Genomic DNA, 24,815 nt, shown 5'->3' on the forward strand with positions numbered 1-24,815 from the left:
AATTTGAGTTAATTTTCTGAGTCAAATTATTCATTGATTTACTGATTTTAGTAACATTTCAGTGATAATGGTGCATTCACTTGAATTTCTGTGTTATATGTTGTATTGGCATGCTTTGTGGTGTTATTTTGGTTTTATCGCAATTCACTACGGATGGGCCGATCGAAGACTCAAATTGCACCGAATCTCCATTATTCAAAAGATTTGGGATTCAAGGTAAAAGATTCTGAATTTAAGAAAAAATAGTCTACAAAAAAAATTGGAGTAGAAATAATAAATTTAAAAATTTTCGAACACTGCCAAAAGTTTACACGACTTATTTATGTTTATTTTTGTACTTATTCTAATACCATTCCCCACAATATTATTCTTTTAATATATATGTATGCATTAAGTAAATTAAATACATAACATGTACTCATTTGGAAAACTTAGTTCATGAAACTAATATAAATGTATAGGTTACCATATTTAAGAACCCAAAAATATGGTGAAGTGCAAAAATTGCCAAAAAGGACAAAATTTTACTGTTTGTTAAAGTTTTCCCAAAATTTTTAAACTTTATTTTTGAAAACCAAATTTGGCACGGAACACAGCTGTTTAGAGAGTTTATCAATGCCATTTCTGAAAACATCATGCGGAAGGGCATAGAACACAGGAAACAAATTTTAATATCTAAATGAGGTATTTCGATACATCTTAACAGTATTTTTTACAGAGCCAATCAATTTTATTTATAAATGCCACAAATGATATCAATTATTTTTAGTGCTATGTTTGTACGTCTTGTATCTTCAAATATTATTTAGTAGGTAAAAAAACAAAGGATGGCTTTGTTTACAGGAAAAGCTGCCATGCATTTTATATTTATACCTGGTTTTACGTATATTTCTTTCATTCTTAACTGAAACAAAATATTTTGTTTTTTAAATGGAGAAAAACATGGTTTCCTGTTAAACGTCCAAACAAAATTGAAAAAATACTATGGTATTAACCTATCTTCTTGTTTGTTTACACTGAACTTTTAGAGACCTTATAGATATGGCCAAGAAATAATTGTTAATGGTATGTGAAGACACATGACAATGTGTTTAAAGTACTTTTAGCCCCGTCCTCATGTTTTCATTTACTTAAGTTATTACAACATCTAGAAATGTACACACACATTGTATAGATTTTGCCCTGTTTATGCCAAAAGATAAGAGTTGATGTTCTGCTTCATTTAGTACCTACCATGTGTTTTTATGATTTAACAATAAGTTGTTAAAATTTTTTTGTTAAATTTAAGAAAGTTATGGAGATGATCTTATGTATATTTTTTGAGATAGTTTCTAAAACAATGCAAAAATGTTTTTATTTTATAAAAAGAATGAATAATTCTGAAGAAAAACCCTTGTATTTTTTGAGGAGGAGGGGAGGGGAAAAAAACCTTGAATTATATTTTTTTTAAATTTCCTGGCATGTTTTCAAATCATTCTGCAAGATGGCATTGTGATACTTAAGAGTAGTTTTTCATTTTATCAGATAGTAAAGTTAGGTATAAATATAATAATGTGATATTGTAAAATGTGTTGGTTGGTATATTTAAAATAGTGTAAAATCATTAGGAATTACCAATTTAAAATTTGGCTAATAACCTCAGAAACAAACAAGTACTATGAAGAAGCATTTTTTATGTTTGTGAACATTTTTATTTCATGTACATTATTTAATTTTTGACTTTTGAAACCTAGATTAGGATTCGAGGGGTGGATTCAAGGCACTGATTCGGATTCTAGATGCGGATTCAAAAAAATTGTGATTCGACCCATCACTACAATTCACCATATAATGATTTTCCTAGCAATAGTACGCTATGACCTTAAAAGAGTAGAGTTCATACTTGACACATGACAGAATATGTGCAAGCTACACAGGAATCAACCTAACCAAACATGATGTCAACTGTGCTGGCTACTTAAAACACATATACCACACATGGGCAGTGGAACAGATTATTGAAGTTATAATGTTTGAAAACATGTCTGAAATAACCTGATACATAAAACTACATATTTTTATCTACAAATATATGTTAATTTTATAGCAAATAATAATTTAAATTTAAAAAAAATAATATTTTATTCAGAATAAAGTTTTATGCAACTACTTATATGGATAATAATAAAGCACATCATGTAGATAAAATGGCAGGATACAAATATTTAACCACTTTAACCAGGAAATCATATTATGTGGGACATATTAAACAAATTGTACTGCATTGCCTATTTATACTGGTTAAACATCTTTTCTGACAATCAGCAGAGCAGAAGAAAAGGCAACCTACCAGGCTCACTAGTCGACTTTTTCTTCCCCACTGGTAGGGACATTTTCATGACCTAATTTAGACTGATCAGGATAGTAATTTTTATAAAATGCACCAGATTTTAATGTCTTATCGACATTGAGATAATTAGACAAGTGAGGGGTGAAATGACATAAAGGAGTAATTGAATGCATTGGGGATAGGTAGGATAAAACCAATAAAAAAAGCAATGTCCAACACATTTCCCAGTTGTGAAAAATTCCTCGCTTTACCCTACTGGGAATCCAAACCAGATTGCATTGGTAGGTGGTGAGGTGTTCTGATCACTTGACCCCCAAAAATAAATACTCCAGGGTACATATAATATCAATGACAAAAGTCTTCTATGAGTTAGTACTAGTACAACTCTAGAAGGAAAAAAGAGAGCATGCAATCTATTTTATTAACATTAATATTTATTATAAAAGATTATTATAGCCGTTTCAATAATGGCCAAAACATAACATTGCAGCTTGGTCAAAAACTTACATAAATTTATTCAATGAGCTACCAATTGATAACATAAGGCAATAAATACAAAACTCTATGTAATTTCAACAAATATATTTTACAAAAATATTGACACATATTAGATTTAAAAAGTACTCACTAAATAATTATATACTCACCATGTGCGTTTAGTATCAAAAAAGAGAACCAGATACACAGGATCAGAATAATTTGCAGCCAAAGCTAAAACTTCAAGCGGTGGAGCAGGTATTGGCACACCGTTATGCAAGTATCCAGTACGAGGCATTTTTGGATTGATAATCTGAAACAGTAAATACAACTTAGAATGTGTTGTTTACCTGCACTTATTTTGGATATATAACAACATGCAATCCTAGAGGACTTATTTCCTGGACATCAAGCATGTTTTTCAGAGTTGGCCCAGCCCCACTGCCAGTTGAGCTTTACTTTTCTTAAGATAAGTTACAATTTTTAAAGAGAAATACTTTGAAACTGGGAGCATAGATGTTTATTTGTATGAATAGCAGAGTAGTAGGAAACATATTTATGTATGACCATTACACACTTAGTAAAATATTAAATTTTATTAACTAACACATTCCTGACTTTTTAGTTAGTAAAGATGTACCTTGATTACAACCTATTCACATTTTCTTAATCTTAATATTTGTGTATCTAAAATACAATTTACATGTATTTTATTAATATAAATTCCTTTTTTTTTATCTACAATTTGGTAGTCCAGTCAGCACACACTTTTTCTCTTAAATTTATTTACCTTGCGCTGCAAAATGAGATAAGATTGAGTCACTTGTCCCTCCTGCTTCCCTGACATATCTCTTTGTGAGGTTATCTCAACCTAATCAATGAGAAGTGGCAGAAAATTATATTAACTAGCAAATTTTTCTTCCAGATCTTCAAAGTAGGCATCATATATTGCAGGTGTGGTATGTGTGGGAGCATTAGGAATTTTGTTTGTATGGTTTTAATTTTTAACCAGAAAGCTTCAATTGTTGGATGATCAATTTCATGAGTTGGCAAAACAGATTGAAATTTTTGCTTATTGACAGCAATAAATACCCTGCCTCCTCTTTTCTTGATTGTTACGGTGGCGCCTATGTCCTAAAAATGTAACATTTATTATAGTAGTTGTCTAGTCAGTGCTGTGATTAATTTTTATGCTCTTATATGAGTAAAAATACAATTTTATTTATTAACAATGTTTACCACAGGGTATGAAACAATCCTCTTCTTTTGTTATCAATGAAGTGGCATGTAAGGAAACAGTGGTGAAAAACATAATTAATGCTTGGATGGAATAAAAGGTTTAAAATTCCAGATGTATGTTTAGTTGATCAAAAATTTTAAAGTTGTTCAATTGTTTGCATGTTTTGTTCAATTTGTAAATATCCATTACAAAAATCGAAACCACAGATCTCATGAACAATAAAATAGAAGTAAAATAATAATTTGTATTTCACATAAACAGTTTTTTAAAGAACTAACCTCGATACTGTCAAGTAAATAAATGACAAAGCTATAAAGCCATATTGGAGAGAGGAGAAACGCGGAAGTACTAACCAGTGCTGGGTACCATGGGTAGCCACGGCACTTGGCCCAAGCCAGATCCAGAGGCTCTAGCTTGTGTACCGAGCCCTGGCTCGCCACTGCACTGTCGTCCTCTGCCGACGACTCTGCTCCCGTCTGGCGAGCCAGGTCCAGGCTCGAACTGTCACCACTACTGCCACTGCTGTCATCCGTGCTCGAACAACTCGAACAACTCGAGTCCGACTGAGTGTCATCATCCGTCTCTCCTGGAATATCTGTACCAAAGGCAATACTTCAGTCAACCACTTACATAGTAAATGTTGATGAGTATGTGAGTTCTAGCCCATGTTTCACGTGGACACTCATTAGCATGCAGCAAACTCTGTTCTCATCTTGAGACAGTTGGCCAGTTGTACAGAAAATCCTATGTTAGTGTTATGGGGCTTTGAGAGACAAGGCAGGCCAGTGTTACGAGGCTGCTGGAGATGAGGCAGGCTAGCCAGCCCAGTGTACCGACCAAGGGGGGTCGGGAGAGGCCCAACCTTCTCCCGGATACAGGTAACACCTGTACACCCTCCCTCTCTTCTTACAAGGACCTACCATTATTCGGCACTTTATCACACCCATCCACGGAATCTGGGGCTCCTTACTGTCTGGAACATTCTGTGCATTTTCTAAGAAAGTTAAACACAGTCTCTGCATGTTTTTTAAGTGTTTCAGTTATGATATACATTTTTTATTGATTTTTTTTTATAAAATCCACATTATTATTAAAATTTTTAAATATTTGTTACAGTAACATAACCTAAAATCAGCCAAGAACCCGTGCCATCCATATTGTTTACAAACATTTTGATAAAGACTTCAGCAGTACACAATATAGCCTCAACTCTGTCAAGAATGACCTTCATGCATGTCATAAAGGCTTTTATTGGCTTAGTAATCGGTACTATTCTCGTGTTTAATATCATACACTGAGAAACAGAAAATGTGGCCAACAAAGACTTATTATTGTTTTAGAACTTAATTGAAACAATAGGCTTCAATAGGGAAAGTAGGACTTCTGGCTCTTTTAACGAACAAGCAACCTGGCAGGTACATTAACATGACCGGAAACCAAAGTAAGCAATTGATTCAGGATATATTGTAGCACCGTACTTTGAATGAAAGAAGCACTGTGATGGTGAGCTAACCAGCAGCAGCCTGATTGTGGTCCCCTTCGCTTCGCAGGTTGCCATAAATTAATGTCTGCTAGTTAGAAGTTTTTTAAATTTAAGAAAAATGGTACATCAAAATACAAAGGTGGAAATTTCTTTAAATTAAAAATTGTAAAATAATATTTACACATAATATGAATCTCTAACACAGCATCCATGCCAAGGCAAAGAATCAGCCCATAACAGTGTAAAATATTCAGTGTAGTTAAATAGCTAAACATGTTTGTGTAACGCAGACAGAACTCACCTCCACCACTTCTGTACACCCGGAAGCTCTCCGAGCAAGGTACAGGACAAACAGAATCCAGAGTAGACTCTGAACGGCCCACCACTGCTAGAGGAATGATTGGAGATGGAGCACGGGGCGTACACACATTTTCGGTTGGTACATTTTTTCTTGGGCGACCAACACGTCGTCTGTGGACCACTGGCGTGCTGCTTGGTCCAGAACTGGTGTTTCTGTCGAGTGGAAAAACAAGTGATGTGCCAATGTGGAAAAATGAACTATTATTCAGAATATCACTTATGGTTTGACAATACTTTAACCAACCAATTGAAATTTTAACCCAATATTTTTTTATTATATTTTTAAAACTCTCCTACTACTTTTCACTTACATGAACAACTGGTCTGATAAACAAAAACCAATAATTTAGGGATACCAAATAAACTGAATTACATGTTTAGTTAAAAAAAAAGTTAAGTAACTGAAATTGCAAAAATTGTGTTTTTAACTTATTCTTTTCATAGCATTATTTCTTAGTAAGAAATTTATATAGCAAACAAAATTTTTATTTACCATCCTAACTAAAATTACTTGCACCAGAGCCTGGTCCTTGCATCTCAGCTCAAGAGTGTCCAAAAGCCTTTGCCTCATGCTTCTTCTCCTCCAGCGCTGACTCCCTTGCTCTACCCTCGACCACAATACAAGTGGGTACCTGTGTCCTCTAGCAGCTAATTCCACAACTATGCCCATCAGAGTATCTGGCATAGCTCTTCTCCCCCAGCATTGTAGTGACTCCCTTGCTCTAACCCTCGACCACAATACAAGTGGGTACCTGTGTCCTCTAGCAGCTAATTCCACAACTATGCCCATCAGAGTATCTGGCATAGCTCTTCTCCACCAGCATTGTAGTGACTCCCTTGCTCTACCCTCGACCACAATACAAGTAGGTACCTGTGTCCTCTAGCAGCTAATTCCACAACTATGCCCATCAGAGTATCTGGCATAGCTCTTCTCCACCAGCATTGTAGTGACTCCCTTGCTCTACCCTCGACCACAATACAAGTGGGTACCTGTGTCCTCGAGCAGCTAATTCCACAACTATGCCCATCAGAGTATCTGGCATAGCTCTTCTCCACCAGCATTGTAGTGACTCCCTTGCTCTACCCTCGACCACAATACAAGTAGGTACCTGTGTCCTCTAGCAGCTAATTCCACAACTATGCCCATCAGAGTATTTGGCATAGCTCTTCTCCACCAGCATTGTAGTGACTCCCTTGCTCTACCCTCGACCACAATACAAGTAGGTACCTGTGTCCTCTAGCAGCTAATTCCACAACTATGCCCATCAGAGTATCTGGCATAGCTCTTCTCCACCAGCATTGTAGTGACTCCCTTGCTCTACCCTCGACCACAATACAAGTAGGTACCTGTGTCCTCTAGCAGCTAATTCCACAACTATGCCCATCAGAGTATCTGGCATAGCTCTTCTCCACCAGCATTGTAGTGACTCCCTTGCTCTACCCTCGACCACAATACAAGTGGGTACCTGTGTCCTCGAGCAGCTAATTCCATAACTACGGCTATCGGTGTGTCTGGCACAGCTCTGGTTAGGTTTTGTTGATATCATTTAATACTTGCTTTTTATTTGTTTCAAGAAGAATCGTGTGTTTGCCACGTGTTTCATGCTTTTTGAATGTTTCTGATGATTTACTTGCTTTATGGTGCATAAGCAACTTAAAGTTATTTTTATCTGTTTGTTTATTTGTGTAGTAAAGTTTTATGTGCTTTCAAGTATTTTTCTTTTGTATTTTATTTTTGTCACAGTTCTTTGCTTAAAAACAGGCTGATGCAATATTCTGCCAGTTACTTAGTAATTAGAGAGAGACAGAGTTTTGTAAACGTGAGCAATTATCTGGATTGAGTCGACCTGCTGTTGCCACGAGCAATGATTGGCTGATTTTTTCTGTGTAGTTTTGTAATTGGGTCACATGAGCGCCCTTGGAGATTACATTACATGAACGCCCTTAGTCCTTCCTCAGGAGGAAGGGTGTGTACCGATAGGTTGCGTGTCAGGAGGTGGCTCACAATAATAAATTGTGACAAGAGAGAATTTCGTGGCTGTGGTTAGGGCTCTTATTTTTTTTAATTAAACTTTTTTCATATTTTGGAACTAATTAAAATATGTTAGACTACAGTTGTCGGTAATAGACCACAACACTGATAGAGTAACTTTGTCTTTGTTCAAAGGACTGAGTCCTTAGGCTTGTACCAGGAGTTGCAAGTAACCATGGGATTTACTTGAGAATAGTAGTCTTTAATAAGAATTTTTTGGTACCTATGAACAGTAAATTTGTGTTTTGGAGTCAGTAAAGATGTTTTGTGCAACCCATTTGTATTTTCAAAGTGTACTTGTTTTGTGGTCAGAAGATGACAGCCATTGTGACTTGTGTTTTTCTGTAATAGATTAATAAAAACAAACAGTTAAAAACAGTTTGTGTTAGATATATGTTCTTTCAGTAAACAATCATCAGCAGTAACTGTTATTTTGGGAAGTTACATATATTTTTCAATGCCCAACTAATTCCGTCAAGTGTTCCATGTAGTGTTTGTTCCATGTATGTGCACTTTTGACCAAACGTTTAGCTAGCTGGGAGTTCTGGAGTGTACAGTGTGTAATCAATTGGCTTTTCCTAGAATTATTGTACAATCTCTAACCTTAGCATCCTCTTCCATTAAGCGTATAGTAATCATTCCAGGGCAATAAGTTGACTGCCGCAAGTGATTTGGCAAACAGCATATTGTCAGTTATGTATCTAGTGCGATTCATAGTTCTTAACAAGTTTTTACCAAGTGTAATTTCAAAAAGTATAAGATTTATCCCTTTTAATATTTGTGGAAAATACAATCATTTAAATCTGTTTCACATCCATTCTTCTCCACCTCATCTAACACTCAACACTCTGATGCATGTTCCTAGTTTCTTCCGACAATAAAAATTACAGTATAATGTGGTCACCACCATATTATATCCTGGCTACAAAACCTTCTCCTGTAATCTAAACTTAATTTGATCTAAACACAGCTGTTCAAGAGTGTGTTGTAACTTGCAGGCAATCTACATGCAGGCATTCAACTCCCGTCTCCAGTCTACTTTCTTGAGCATATGGTACTAGCTGCGAGATATTTCAGGGCCCAATATACTCACTCACATCTTTGAAGGGCTATGTCAAGGGTTGTTTCCTACAGCTATTGGCTCTCCACTGAAAAAGCATTTTGGCTATTGCCATCCTACAATTTATAACTGCGTCTGCCCCAACAGCAGCTGTGCGGTCATCTTTCCAGAAAGCTAAGGACTTAGTTTGTCATAGTTGGGGGTTTGTTATTAGAGCAAAGACGTTAATTACGTTTAAGATAGGTGCCACTACATAGATGGACATGACAGAGCCACGTATCGACAGGCGATTCAAATATGAAGAAGATGGCGGGTAGTGAGACAGAGGGTAATTGTGGGGCACTTCGGGCTCACAGGAGAGGCGTAGCCCCTGGATGAAGTCAAGTTTATGATTGAAAAAATAACTATTTCCTGTAATGAGTACACATTAATTAGCCTAGATCTTTCAGAAACTTTGGATTTTGAGGCTATAAATTCAAGAAAGGCTTCAATTCCTTATCGTCAATTTCCTCTTTAAAAATATAGGTACGTATTTAAGCACAATTCTCAAAGTAGAATAATAGTTTATTGTACTGTGTTTCAAAAATTTTTCTTTAAAGTCTAAATATTTATACCAAGGTTAACAGACATATTGTTCAATGTAAAGGGTAGTATTATTTTTCTGAGAAGTTATCCAGGCTTATTCAAAACAAATCAATACACAGAAGCCATTCTCCATAACCGTATTACATATTTATATTGTTCATCTCAATTTTATGAACTCGAATAATAATCTTGAGAGCCCAGTAAGTACTTATACCATAACGACTAAAGTACAGCTCTGTTTGCCAAAATGTTATAGTTCTTTGCAAGCTTCTTTGGCAACAAGGGAGGAGAAATGTTGTCTAACTTACAGCCTCTATCTGGCAAATCACTAGCACATGACAACTCCAATTTTGAATTCTCAAATGGAAATAGCAGCCCTACCATAACTGATGAAACCTAACACACGAGAAAAGGATCTCACAGATGTTAATGTCACCACATGACACACGGAGGAGCATAATTTCCATTGGGCACTGTAGCGAACTTTGATCCGCATTTACGTGTTTAAATGTTTCACCGAGAAAAGGTTGGCCTCTATTTGTGTAGGAGATGGAAGCTTTTCATTCATGTACCCACTTTTTATAGTTTATTCAATTGAATCAACTAAAAACAGTTTGGGTTTATTTAATACACAAAAACTTCTTTCCAAGTGCAATATATTTAATTTGTTAAATTTGTTACATTAGCAAGGGTTTTGGTGAAACTGTAATGTTCCATTATCTATTAATTAGGTAACTTCAAATAAATATAAAAGTAGATGTAGTTGAACCTTAAAGCAGCGAAGCTCATAAAATAGTGTAAAATGCTGCAAAATATTTAAAAACACAGGAATTAATAAATTGAAAAAAAAAAGTTGCAGAATCAACAAGCAGTGCAAATGGTGTTTCCAAATCATTGGTATGTATAATTTTGACAGACGGCAATGGAAATAAATGTACAGGAAGTATGAATTTTGTAACTCTAAAAAATTTATGTTAAAACCACAAATCAAATAGAAATTGACTTTACAAAAAGTGCTATAAGGTGAAAGGCACACAAGGTTTTCACTGTTATAAAAAATGCACCTTCTCTGAAAAAGCTAGTAAAGACCTAGGCGAGATGATGACCTCGTAGACTGCAATAGGAAAGTTTATGAAAAATACTAAAAAAAACTTGGGTTTCAAGAAGAAAAAATGCCAATCAACATTTAAGGTTTTAATAGAAAAACAAGATATCTGAGCTGCACCAGAGGTTTGGTAAAGTAAATGATTAAGAGCAAGTAATGTGGTAAAAAATTAACACACACATACAGATGAGACATGCTCTCACTAGGTACACTATGTGTCTGCATGCTGGCAGTCTGACAGACACCAGAATGATGTCACACATTGGAAAAAGAAAGATACTTGTTATAGTCTATGCCAGTTTTGAGGATAACTTCATCAACAACACCCTGTTCATATGTAAATCAAAACAGATTACAGAGGTAACACTAGCATTGATAACTTTTCAAAAGTTTGCAAATTATTCTCAAATGCCTCTCCCAATTGTTTTTTGTTTCAGATAACACCAGCTACCTCAACGTGCAGGAAAACAACAACAAACATCAGCACCACTGACAGGACAAATACAAGACTAGCTACTACAGAACAAAGGGGGTTTTTTACATAAGAAATGAAAAAGTCACAGCTTAGGTTGTTTTTGAAAGTAATTCCTCATACACTTCAGTTTTAGCAGTGATAGCATTTTCAGAAATGCTGGTTACTAGGTCTTATGTATGCCAGCATATCACCCAGACCTAAATTGTATAGAACTTATTTGAAGCTATGTCAAGAGGGAGACTTTAATGCACTTTGCTCGAAGATAAAATATGCATAAGCATTTTTTTTATTCCTTCAGGATTTCCGGAAGTAAAATGGAAATAGTGCTGTGAACATGAAACAAAATTTAAGATGGTTATTTTAAAAGTTATGCTGTCACATACATACATGTTAACATCATTATAAATATTCACAAAGATTATTCAAAAATGGAATCTCTCAGTAGCAGATTTAGGGACAATACCCAAACGTTGAGTTCAGACTTGATGAGTAATAAAATTAAATACAAAAATTTATAAAATGTTTTTGAAAAATAACTGAAGTATTTTTAACATAAGTCATTATGGCAGTAAATAGTGTAGGAGGTGGATACGAACACAGTTTTTCACATTAAACAATTAACAATACAATATAATCAATAGTCATCTGTGAAAATGAGAAAACATAAAATTACACCAAATTTTAACAAATAAAGTATTTATCAACCTAATATTGCAAAAAAATCTTGTAAATATATTGGGAAAAGAATGCTAGGTAAGTAGAACTATGCAAGAATTTTTTCATTGTTTTGAACTGCAGTGGGAACAAAAAAATAATGAAAATTTTGTAGGTATGTCTCCAATAATGTAGTTTTGAGCATGTTTTTCAATTTTTTATAAACATAATTCTAACTAGGGTAAACTGATAACTATTTGGATCAAAATATTGGTGATGTATTATCGAGCTTAGCAATCGGGGAAAAATACCTTAAACAGGGGTCAACTTGATACTAATATCAATAGTGGTTGTTCATAAATAACGAAACTAGCAAGTACTAAAATATGAGCACAACAGATAACTCACACATTGCTGGACAAAATAGCTGGTTCAGGCTTCCGAAATGCTGCTGCTGCTGCTTTTCGAGTGAAAAGGACAGCAGTTCTTCGATTTATTCCTGTCGGTGATACCGTCTTCATACTCAAACTCTGAGTTGGTGTCTGTGCCGGAGTGAACACAGCAGAAGCCGTGCCCGTCTCTGTGTTAAAGATTACACCACAAGGCTTACTGACAAGCATAAAACACAGAATATAAAAAAACCTAACATACATTACCCAATAAATTATGTAGCAAGATTAAAAAAATGATCACTTTCAGTGCAGCTCTTACTTGGGAGAGTTTAGGATAGTGACATTAATTTTTAAGTATGAGAATTTCCACTGCATCAGCAATTTACTTGTGCACATTTCTTTGATGTCAGCTGGCCTGCTTAAAGATGCGATTGGCAAACAGCCACCTCTCTTCCCTCGTGACTTCTGCTGGGAACAGGTGCTATAGTGTTCTTACACTTTCACATTCAGTGTGTGTGTGTCAGTGGCCCGAGTAAGGCATAATACAACAAACAGGAATGCCCCAAGGACCAACTGATGTGTAATTTTATCATTCTTAATATGATATACGTAATTTATGTTTAAACTAAAAATATGTATAATGTATGTAAAAATATGAATAGAGGATAATGTCATGGAATGATTACACAATTTTCATACATCACTAAATGCACCTTGACTTCTGTTTGATATTTTCATTGAGAATGGAACTGACTGCATTTAGTTTTTGATCTTTCTCTTCCAAGATACACACATGGCAGCACCCTTGTCCTCAACATTATATGTATATATCTGCCAAATCAATTCATGATTGAGAGAGAAGGTGTGTGTGTGTGTGTGTGTGTGTGTGTGTGTGTGTGTGTATATATATATATATATATACATATACATATACATACATACATACATACATATGTAGCCTCTTTGCCTGGTGTTTGCTTTCAATTTCTTTCCTCAGTTGGTAACTCAAATGCCACCACCTAAACTCATTACTTCCCTCATGTTCACTGTAATATCTGCTTCTTGCTCCATCAATCAGTTTCCTGTTCTGCCTGCAAGAATATTGTGCAAGTTTGTTCTATCACCCTCGAAAGATATGTTTAGTTGTGCACTCTTGCATTACTGAGAACTGGGCTGGAGTAATGAATGCATCTTTGATTTACTACAACCTGCATGTATCGGACCAGAAATGGTGAAAGGGCTGAATCTGCGGGCAACAGCAGATGCGATAGAAACCTTTCTGGGGGGTTCGACTGCCGAGCCCCGGTGCATCGGCCCCAAAGAGCCCTATAGTGAATGGATTAAGCCTATGGTAATGGAAGGACTGAGTATGGCGCTGCGGTGTTGGGTACACCCGGGCTTAAAAAAGAGCTGTAAACTGCTCGACTAGGTGTGATACGTTCCCCTAGTCCAGTGGTCGGGGGAGGTACCGAGGTAACCCCGAGGCCCTCCAGCATGCGCACTGTGGTTACCATTTCTAGTCAGGGCTTTCTGCGATTGCCGCCGGATGGGTTCAGGCACTTCCGGGCCTTAATAAGCTGTAAATCCGCCGGGCCGAGGTACGGCAGGTCGGAGGGGTGTCCAGGAGACAAGGACATCCAGTGGAGTAACTCTGAACAGTGACGGTTTGGTTAGCTGCCGGTGAACGGTCTGCCGAGTCGACGCCAAGTTGGTAGTAGTACGAGAAGGATCCATCATGTTTGAACGGTGTCCCGCTGAGGTTTCCTTTAAGGCCCTGGATTCTTGTTGGGTAGGCCTCGTACTTGGTATTGGTGGCTCTTATCGCTTGGAGCAGACTCCAAGGGTTCTCTAGCCCGATGCGGGGTCGACGTTGTGAGCGACTACACAGCTCCGGTGCTAGCCTGGACAAATAGTAGAGGTTGGATAGGCCTCCACCGGACCACGGGTTCACTGGGTGATTGAGGGGTCCCAGTGCGATGTGGGAGAACGGGGTAGGCGCCAGCTATGCTGCGTTTATAGAGCTTAGGACGGAGCCACTAGTCTGGTTAGCTGAGTGAGGCAGGGGGTGACGGTGGTGCCTATACTGGGATATGGGTAGCCTCAGCCCCTGGGCATAGCTTGATCTCTAACACCTCTCCTGTTACGCGTATACCGCGTATCCGTATCCACGCACGTGGGGGCCCCAGGCCGGCAGGGCCACTCTGGCTAAGAGGGCTGGGTTAACAAATAAAAGGGGGAGCAATCCCTTTGACATTCGTGTTTGCTGGTGGGCATGTAACAAATATAAATAAATAAAAAAATAAATAATGTTTTGAGGGAAGCTGACCGCCAGAGCTAGGTGGCACTGATCTAAATCATCCAACACACATTCACAACGACCCACTTTTGAATCCTGGTACAGCCAACCAGATATTGGATTTTCATGGTTTCCCATATTTAATTCTAGAGAACGTAGGTCAGTTCCTTACATATGCCGATTTTCCTGCATTGTGAATGTCCAATTACCTTGTTATAAACAAGATGTAAAACCAAAATTAAAAAAAAAGTAGGTGGCTTTTTGGTTTAGAAGTGGTACAGCCCACACTGGCACCTTGTTCACGCCAGCACACACTGCTCTGAGTCGTGGTGAGGTCATGCCCTGCGTCTTCTCGAGCAACTACAAACCGGCCCGCAGTGTTCTTCATGGTTTACCTCTTTTTTCCTGCCGGAAAATTTCCTTTATACTGAAGCATAAAGATATGTTCACTACACATACATTTTGTTCGAAATGAAAATTACAGTATTTTGTCGCATCATCCATGAACTACAAGCACAAAGAAGTCCCAGCACATCATTCTCAAGTAGAGAACTTAGCAGCAACTTCACCCACAAAAACTCATCACTCACGGTGCTCAACCATAAGGGTTTTAAAAAACAAGGGGAGGGGGAGGAATACTTAAAAAATATGATTTTATGTAGCATTATCATGCATAGAAGCATAATGCAACAGAATTTTCAGGCTGGGAACTTGTTGGTGTAAGAGTGAAAGATGTCCAGGTTGGGATCAAACTAACAACCTCTCTACGTGGATGTGACGTATCAGCGATCGTGGTTAAGGCTGTCATCAAAACAAGACCATAAATAGGCCACATTACAAAATAAACTCTGCTTTAAGCTACACCCATAGTTGGTTTACTACCAATACATTATTAAACATTTCAGTAGATATATTGTAATAACATTTCTTAAAACAGCACTTCTGAAATGTATAGAAATATATAGCTGAATAAGAACTCTACATATAATATACTATTATTTAAGCAATCACAGCATTCTGAAGTTTACATTTAATCTCATAAAATACCAAAATGACTCATTTCCAGCCTCATATACTAACCTTTCTCAGCTGACAATTTGGCTGCATCTTTAGCAAAACGCCGTGTAAAACGTCGTGGTGGTGCTGAGTTAGTTGTAGATTTTACTTTCCCATTAGCAGTAGTAGAGTTTGTTGTAACTGACTTTTTTCCACTGTCTTCATCTGTCGTTTCTTCATGTTCAGTATCAGATTCAAATCCATCTTCTCCTTGGAGAAAAACCCAACTTGTTCACATAATGTTATCTTTAAATGTTCTTGCAGTGAGGGAAGTCATTAGGTGAAACAATGTGGACATAGAATATTGCACTGCACTTGTCCCTCATAGACAATCAACACTAACGGATAGAAAAATATGAGAGATAAAAATAACTTTTTTTAGTGTTTTAATTACCAGTGTTGGTTTTATATGATGGACAAATGCTCTGCAGTGACTAATGCCTGTAACTTTTCATATATTATTCACATAATATAGACAAAACTTATAAAATAAAATATGATTATATTACTGAATCAATTAACTTCCTTTTAATTACTAATATTAAGAACTCTATACAGATTGCCAACAATTTTTGTAACCAAACCAAATAACTACTCAAATTCCTGACATTTAAAAGCCAAAATATGAAACCAGAGAGAAACATTGATCAAATGCCTACAAAGCAATGGTACATACAGAATACATACTACATACATATGTATATTTTCTACAAATCATACAACAAATAAATTGCAGCAATCATCACATAAAAAAGAGTTAGTAAGTCATGAGAAGCCCAATCAATCCCTGTAATTTCAAATGCCCCAACAGAAAAGAAGCTTGTTAGTTTGCAGTTATCATGATGACTGGTGACAGTGTGCATTGGAATAAGTCAAATTCAATTTGAATCAATGTTGCTGTCAAGATAGGAGATGCAAATAAGATTGACATCTTGACTCATTTGTATTACCTGTGTCTCTATCAGTGCAATCTTAGTGATAATGTCATATTTATAAGATTCAGTGCCTTACTTAGTTTTCCGAGGTCTGACTTATGTTGATCCGGTGTAAATAAAGATAGATGTAAGTTCTGGGCTTCACAATGTTAAGTGCTTATATCCTTAGTCTATGCCATGGTTACCACTGGTCAATGTTTACCTGACTTTTCCTTATTGCCCCAGAAAATTATCAAGAGCAATCATTTGGAATTTCAATTTTTTCAGAACCCACCAAATATTTAAAGTGTTAATATGTATATAACCGTCGGACCTATGTAAGTTAGCTGGAATGTCTGAACTGTTAAAACTAATGGAAAGATTTATGTTAAGTGAAATTTTAAAATTTCTGTGTTCCAAAAAAAAAATACTATCTTGTCATCTAGCCTATCTATTTCTTATGTTTGTTTTAACACCAATGAATTTTATTTCATCAGTTTAAATTCTTCCTTCACAAATAAACTCAATAAAATATATAGTTCGTACGACAAGTTTTTTACTTACACAATGCAGACGACTTTAAATATTTCCCAATGGTTTGTTAAAAATCCATATTTGCATATAACCTAAAATAAAATCTCTAGTTCATAAATTAAATTTTAAGCTACAATGTTTAGTTAACTTATTAAATAATTTTTTTTCTATTGCCAATATATTCAAAATTAAATCTACAATGCTATTGATAGAACAAACTCAAATTATTAACAATAGCTATATTTATTTCTAGAAGAAAACACCAAAATTGGTGGTTCCCATTAAAACTCAAGTCAATTTCATGACAAATTTTGATCTCCAATAGTGCAACATTTCTGTCTGTCAAACCGAGCTCATAACAGAATATAATTTTGGATTGGTGATTGGAACTCAAATTGTGTAACTGGTCATAGCAAATTACTTTCACAGAACTGACTGTTATGTGAAATAACCTTTTGAATAAATTTTACTATGAATTAAAAAAAGCATTTTTTTTTATTTTAAATGACGTATCAAAACCTACATCAGCATGGTGAAGATTCCATCTGTCTCACAAGGAAACTAACCAATGTTAAAATATGATGTTGAAACAAAGGTAAATACACAAAGCGGCATTAGCTAAATGAAAACAAAAAATTGTAATCTCTTTAACATTCATAAATTTATTATTATAAAAATACACTGTTCACGGGCAGTAACTTAATTTAATTTTATGTATGGTAATTAATAAGCAACTCATGTCAAAATGATAAAATACAAAATAAAACAAAAAAATAAATTCCAATCATTTTGGAAAACACTGATATCTGGCCTCATTAATAAGAAAACTGGTAAAATTAATAGAGTGTTTTTATGCAACAAAATCATAAAAGCATATTAATATGTAATTGATTAAAAAAAATGTAGGTACTATATCATGTATTATTATTTTCTGTAATTTGTTTTAATTTTTGTTTGTAATAGTGTTTTTTTTTTTTTTTTTTTTTTTTTACCTGATGATGAGTCTCCACCTTTAGTTGCAGCACTCGAACTATTTTTGGATTGATTTTTTCCAAATTCAACTTTAAAGCCTCGCGTGTGTTTGACTCGAGGTGAGTCAACTGATGTGTTCTGGACATTTGTTAGACCTTCAACACAGTTCACATGCTCAGTGCGAGGCTGCAACAAAGACACAACACTAATTAAAATAAGAACACAGAAAAACAGTAATATTATTTATTATACAAAATGCCTAACATACCTTTGATATAAAGATATAAATATGTACCACATAAACTAAAAAATTAATTATTTATGATCACCAATACACTATTTTTATAAGTTATTTTTTCAGTTTTTCTCAAAACAAATGTTGAGTTATCATTATATTCTGATTTTTAAAAAAAATTCTCTCAAATACAATCTATCTTCAATGGATGTTGAAAAAGTATTACTGGTAGCCAACTTACCTGATTCCTGTCATTTTTCGTGACCGCCAACGTTTCATTGGAAACATGTGGTTGACACACATCAGCTGAATCTGGCTGCTTATTCTGACTGTCAGACTTTGTATTTGTAGTGGAAATATCATTTGATGATTTATTTTTTGCATCTTCCCCAACACTTTGCAGCACGTCATTGGCCAAATCAAAGCTGCCAGTGACAAAGTCACGCTCAGCCATGCGGAACAGCGGAGCACACTAGAAACGTCACACATAAATTAGAAATACACAAGCTTCCAGTCAACAGGCAAACATAATGCAAGCAACGGTGATGGCTCATAAAGACACACACAGCTTCCTGGCAGGCAACTGGGCACAGTAGCACTCCCAGTCTCATGCCCTAACTGCTGCTCAGTTCAGTTATTACAGCTGTGGCTTTCTTTCATAAGCCTGCTAGAAATTTACTGCAATTAAGACCTACCAAAATTAAAAAAAAAATTATTTTATATCCCACTGCGCTACATATCAAACACAAATAATTTTAAAAAAAATTACTTTGCTCTATGACAAACTAACTTCTTGTGATCAAGAAAAAATATGCACGTATCATATTTGAGGCAAAAAAGATCCCAACATTATATAGAACTTAACAAAATATCAAATTTAATGAATGGATTTAGAGGCCTCGAAAAAAGTATTCAATTTACCATTGTTTCATTGCTTTATTGTACAAATAAAGTAAAAGATGGTTTGTTGTCTCAACAGACCAAATTTTGAAGTGAAACTCCTTTGCTGAGGGGGCTACAATTTTTGAGTGTTACGACAATTCCAATCGCATGAGGAGAATAGTTAGGTACATGGTGAGGAAACCGGGAGAGGTAGAAAGGTGCAACACACTTGCACACTTGCATACGTGCACACTTATATACCTGCACACTTGCACACTTACACACTTGCATACTTGCAGACTTGGATATCTGCAAACTTCTATACTTGCACATTTATATACCTGCATACTTTCATACCTGCACACTTGTATAAGTGCATACTTAATCCTGCACACTTGCATAACTGAATACTTCATCCTGCACACTTGCATAACTGCATACTTCATCCTGCACACTTGCATAACTGCATACTTCATCCTGCACACTTGCATAACTGCATACTTCATCCTGCACACTTGCATACCTGCACACTTGCATGTTTGCACACTCGCATACTTGTGCAACAACATAATTTAGCACTAGCATACTGCATATAAATATTTTTTTTGATATGCGACCTCAGCTAAAATGTTTCCTATACCTAATAATTTAATAAGTAAGAAGTTTCACTTCTGTCGCACATTGACTCCATACACACATTTTTTTTTAACTTAGTAAGCAGTTGCTTTATAACCAATAAAAATATGGTATACATTTACTGAAATTATCATTATATTTTATGTAAGGTTCTCATATAGTGATATAAATCTGGATTTGCAGGTAGGTGCAATCAAAATATTTTTGATCTAGTTTGGTGATTTATTTATATTTAGCTAGTCTGCAGTCTCAAACAAATAAATCTCATTTATTTTTAATATGGTACAAATGTATAATGAGAACCAACCAATATTAACATTACAGTAAAATATCACATGAAAAAATTAAGGGTGTGATTTGTTTGCTTTCTTCAATCCGTTTACACTATATTCCTCTAGACTTCACTGCATTGAATTTTTTTCTTTAGTAGTACTCCGCAAGGAGAAAAATTTGTAGAATTTTATTTACATATGATAGCCTTATAAAAACAAATACTTAGTAATAAAGGATTTCAAATAAGTGCAAACCTCAAAAAGTCATGAATAATAGTATATGTCACAAAAGTTACATGGAAGTTAGAAGATTGTAGTGTTTTTTAAGTTCAAGTTATAAAAAATTTCCCAAAAAATTGAAATTCATTTATCAAATCAAGAATATTAAGATCTAGTTTGGCTTCAAATGTGATATAGTAGGTGCAGTTCATATAAAGTACTATAATTGAAAATATGAAAAGGAAAATAAATGTCAACTTATATAAGTTGTTATTTTTGCCCCCTGTGATCGTACAGAGGCGGTATTCAACACCCCAAAATGGAAAATTTAATTTTAAAATTTTTACTACCACTATGTTACATGAAGTCAATAAACTTAAATTTTTGTAGAAAAAACTTGCAGAATTCAGTAAAAATATACTTCAATCACTGCACACCAATGAGAACTAGCAATAAACTATTTCATTCCGCATGTGCTTTGCACACACTCTCTAGCAAAAAGTGATATGTGGATTTGCATTAAGAAAAAAGCACGGGGTCAGAGGGTAGAAACACGGCATGCCAGCTCTGTGATTTGTTTAGTTCGGAATGGGGCGGCAAAAAAACAGACTGAGAAAAAACTTGTATAGATCTTGGTGGAAAAAATCTAGTCGCATACCCACAGCAAAAAACCCTACAGTCTAACAACCTACGACATTTTTCTGGTGGATAAGACACAGTGAACGCTGACCCGATACAGGCGCGCGCTTCAGCTATCATCAACAGGATATGACACAATACTTCTACAACACAATGAATGTAACAAAAAAAAAAAAAAAAAAGCCAATAAAAACCTGCACTGTTTCACTTCAGACTATTGCTTAGACTCTGTTCAAACTTTAAACATGGAAATGTAATTAAAAATCTAAAACCTGGTCAGAATTTAAATTGAAACAACTAAGAATTTATACAGCAAATTCAAATTACTGAACTGATAGAAATAGCTAACACAGTGAACCAAAGACCCTGTATAGAAGGAATGGTCAAAGGGCTTGGCAATATTTTACCATTAAGTTCACGATAAAACAATGACTTTGTACCTGATCTCTCAGTTTCACTGCAGCTTTGTAAAAAATAGTGTCACGAGAGTTATATGCCATACAGTTTTGAATCATTAGTTTGAAATCTGCTTCGAATGACCACAAATCTGGATACTGGTGTGACTCAAGCTTCGTTTTCATAGTTGACAGGTCCATGGGTTGCTTCACCACATCTGCGTAATCTAGCACTTCCGTCTGATCGACTGGCTCTCGAAAAATATCACCAGTATCCTTTGCTTGAACAATCTCCCATAGCTGCCGCAAGAAACACACACAAGGCTGAAGTTCAAGTTCAAGGGACTTTTCCTTTCTGAAAAAAATAAATAAATAAATAAATAAACACCCAACTCAATGATAAAAATACATATTTTTTATAGAACAAAAACAATTTTTAAATCCTCAATAATATTTACTAATATAAATGTTGTATAACAGAATGACTGGTCTTACACTTTGCAGAGTTCATTTTTTAGCTTCTCTCGCTTCCGAACAAGTTCACACAGTAGACGAGCTCTCTCCAGGTCTTGTCGTAAGCATTGCCAATATTTCAGCTGGCGATACAACTCTCCCTAAATAATAAGAAAAAAAGTTATGTTTAATATACTACTACTGTATCACTATCATAATTTTTATGTTCAAAAAAATGTAGCCACTTATTGTTGAATGTACAAACCACACAAAACGCTTTTTCTAGTTTTAAAACATTTTCAATGTAAGTGCTCTATGGCAAACACCATCTTTCGCTAACACTTGGAACACAAGCCAACTTAGTTGCAAAAGGTTCTAGGTTCAAGTCCTAGGTAAGACATAGATTTAGGGAAGTTTGTATGAGTAGTCTACAGCATAAACACCTTATATAAAGACAGAGTAAGCTATAAAACTGAAACAAAATTTCATGTTTTGTTTATTCTAAACATTAACTTTCACCTAAAACACCTAGAATCACTAAGAACATACAAAAAAAAAAGGAATAAGTTCCTGGTTGCGTAACATAATTTAGCTGTAAGAAAGGACCTTATTGGCTAACTTAACACAATACAGAGCAAAGGCATGTATCCTGTTTGATCAGTCCCCAAGGTTGTGCATATCGGTTATAAACATTTGGATAATAACTTCCAAGACAAACAATGTAACATGTTCAAATACTGCTTTGCATTTGTGATGCATGTAAAATTATAAAAAAGTTTTTTTTTAAAAGATGTGAGTGCAACTAAATAAGCCCTCTGCGTAACATAAAATGCAACTTACAAAAAAGTGCGGTTACATGAATTATTTACAGTTATACAGATACAAATGTGAATTCTTGGCCAGATAGCTGCACATACTGTAACTACTGTGTGATACATTGTCAATGAGCATATATGTACTCATGGAGTATTATTTTAAAGCATAGTAACATGGGAAATATCGCACATCATATAATTTATTCCTTAAAATTTTTTTAAAATAAACATACAGTGCTCTTAAAATATTATATATGTTGGCTAAAAATTGTTTAAGTTTCTTGCAAACAGTAAAACACTCTCTTATGAAGTGCAGTTTGTTACATTGGTCAGAAATGATGTGTTAACTAATTTTTATGTACGTAATTTACTAATTTATTATATCTGCAATCATAGGATATTATTCTGACAGGAACATCAGTGTGTTCAAATATTGCAATTATACTATCAAAAACATTGTTTTTTTTCTAGTACACAATAAAATATATATATTAAAATATATATACATAATAAAATTATGTATGCAGTATCCAGGCATGATGCCAAGGTTCAAAGTGGATCCATTTTGATATTTAAATATGTTATTTTAGCCAGACATGCTTGCCTGATATAACTATTTCATTATCAAATGTCACATTTTCTACTCAAAATTGCTTTTTTTTTTGTCAAGCACTGCATGTTATTTTATCAAACTGTTATCATATTTTTGTTTATTTTTACATTAGCAATTAGTCTTTACTTAAATTGCAATACTGAGATACTATAACTTTAAACTTAACTGTTAAAATACCACTGTTTCACTTTTTAAAAATTCTAATTTTACTGTAAAAAATAAAAAAAATGGTCTGATCAGGTTATGTAAAACAGTCACTTCACAGTTTTTCTGTATATTTGACTAGCTTGAAAGCTACATAACCTAGTAGGTTAAATAACACTCAATGAAATTTTCACATTTTAAGGGTTTTAATTGTTTTAAAAATTGTTCGCCAAATATCAGTAAAAATTGTTATGTAATGTACAAAAAAAAACCCTTGCATACCTGTACTTACAACCTATAGAATCACAAGGCATTTATATACATTAAATTTAAAATTAACTTTATTAAATTTAAAAAAAAATTAAATACAGAACTGTAAATTGTAAAAGTACAATAATGTAATGAAGGAAGATGAAAGATTTTAGTACTTTGTAACATTACTCACCACTTCCTGTTGTGGGTGGAAATCACCTCTCCGAGATAAATGTGAACTTTGTAAGCGTCGAAGCAAAGGAACTCCATTGCGCATTTGTCGCTTCAGGGTCCAATATGCAATCAGACGCTGTATGAACTGATTTTTCTTTACTAAATTTACACGTGATGCTATATCCTGTATCCTGAAAATAATAAATACATAAATAAATAACTAAATAAATAAATAAACAAATAAATAAGATCTATTTTTACCTGAAGTAGTTTATGAATTTATTAATTCTTGTTTAGCCAAACAATATAATCTTGAAACTTCAGATTACGCTTTAGCCAGTAACTTGAAAGTTAGCTTACTAATGTAACTAAAGAGTCTATTCAGGTATATCTGAAACCTGAAATCAACTTCTGAAAAACATTGCTTGCTGATAGTGAAAACAATTTTATTTGGATATGACAAGGTATATAACTGTGCTAGATGACCACACATTATATCTATTCATGTATTTATCCTTTAAAAAGAAAAACACTTAACATGACTTCTAAAGTGCTCATTTAAAGGCAAACCAAGTAAAAGTTACAGATTTAATAACTTAATATATTTTATTTATTTTTTGTTTTAACTTTAGCTGATGTAATTATAGACAGACATAAATCATGCAATTCAAGAAATTGGGGAATAAATCAGTCATGGCCCATAAAGTAAAGCATCATATCAACATTTGCCTGGATTGATTTCAGAAAACCCTTTAGAAAGGAAATCAAAATGGACTAGATTTGCACCTTGTGAGGTGTCCATAGTGGCATCATTTTTGTGATCACTTTCACTCCGGTATTCTTTCAAAATTATTTCTGAAATAAATATACATTACGAAAATATAATGTAGACTAATAAGCTAAGTAAGAAACATATCACAGTAAAAAACCTAATAACTTAGTTCTAGTTTTCTGGCTTAAGAACATTAGGTACTTTCCACATTGTTTGTTTTGTACTGCTATTTATATATTATAATTAAATATCCATTAGAGATTATAATACATTCATTGGTTTTTGCATTGTTTGAAAAGTGACAAGTGACAAATAAATGAACGATTCGTCAAAAGAGACAGATGGGTGAA

General features: G+C 34.6%; 1 protein-coding gene across 3 annotated transcripts in view; it reads right to left on the reverse strand.

The window, feature by feature from the left end:
• The window catches only part of LOC134529609 (bromodomain-containing protein homolog), a 91,971-nt gene that overhangs the window by 18,919 nt on the left and 48,237 nt on the right, over positions 1–24,815 (reverse strand). For 2 of the 3 annotated variants that reach the window (XM_063363891.1, XM_063363889.1), the window contains exons 10-19: positions 23,713–23,884; positions 21,738–21,856; positions 21,288–21,597; positions 18,441–18,671; positions 17,985–18,150; positions 15,569–15,754; positions 12,209–12,380; positions 5,831–6,042; positions 4,400–4,641; positions 2,977–3,119 (exon numbers count right to left, since the gene is read on the reverse strand). In XM_063363891.1, the coding sequence (XP_063219961.1) occupies positions 2,977–3,119; positions 4,400–4,641; positions 5,831–6,042; positions 12,209–12,380; positions 15,569–15,754; positions 17,985–18,150; positions 18,441–18,671; positions 21,288–21,597; positions 21,738–21,856; positions 23,713–23,884 (1,953 nt within the window). The remainder of the gene's footprint in view (positions 1–2,976; positions 3,120–4,399; positions 4,642–5,830; positions 6,043–12,208; positions 12,381–15,568; positions 15,755–17,984; positions 18,151–18,440; positions 18,672–21,287; positions 21,598–21,737; positions 21,857–23,712; positions 23,885–24,815) is intronic. The other variant, XM_063363890.1, reaches the window with a different exon arrangement.

This window comes from Bacillus rossius, chromosome 2 (genome assembly GCF_032445375.1).
Source record: "Bacillus rossius redtenbacheri isolate Brsri chromosome 2, Brsri_v3, whole genome shotgun sequence".
Taxonomy (NCBI): domain Eukaryota; kingdom Metazoa; phylum Arthropoda; class Insecta; order Phasmatodea; family Bacillidae; genus Bacillus; species Bacillus rossius.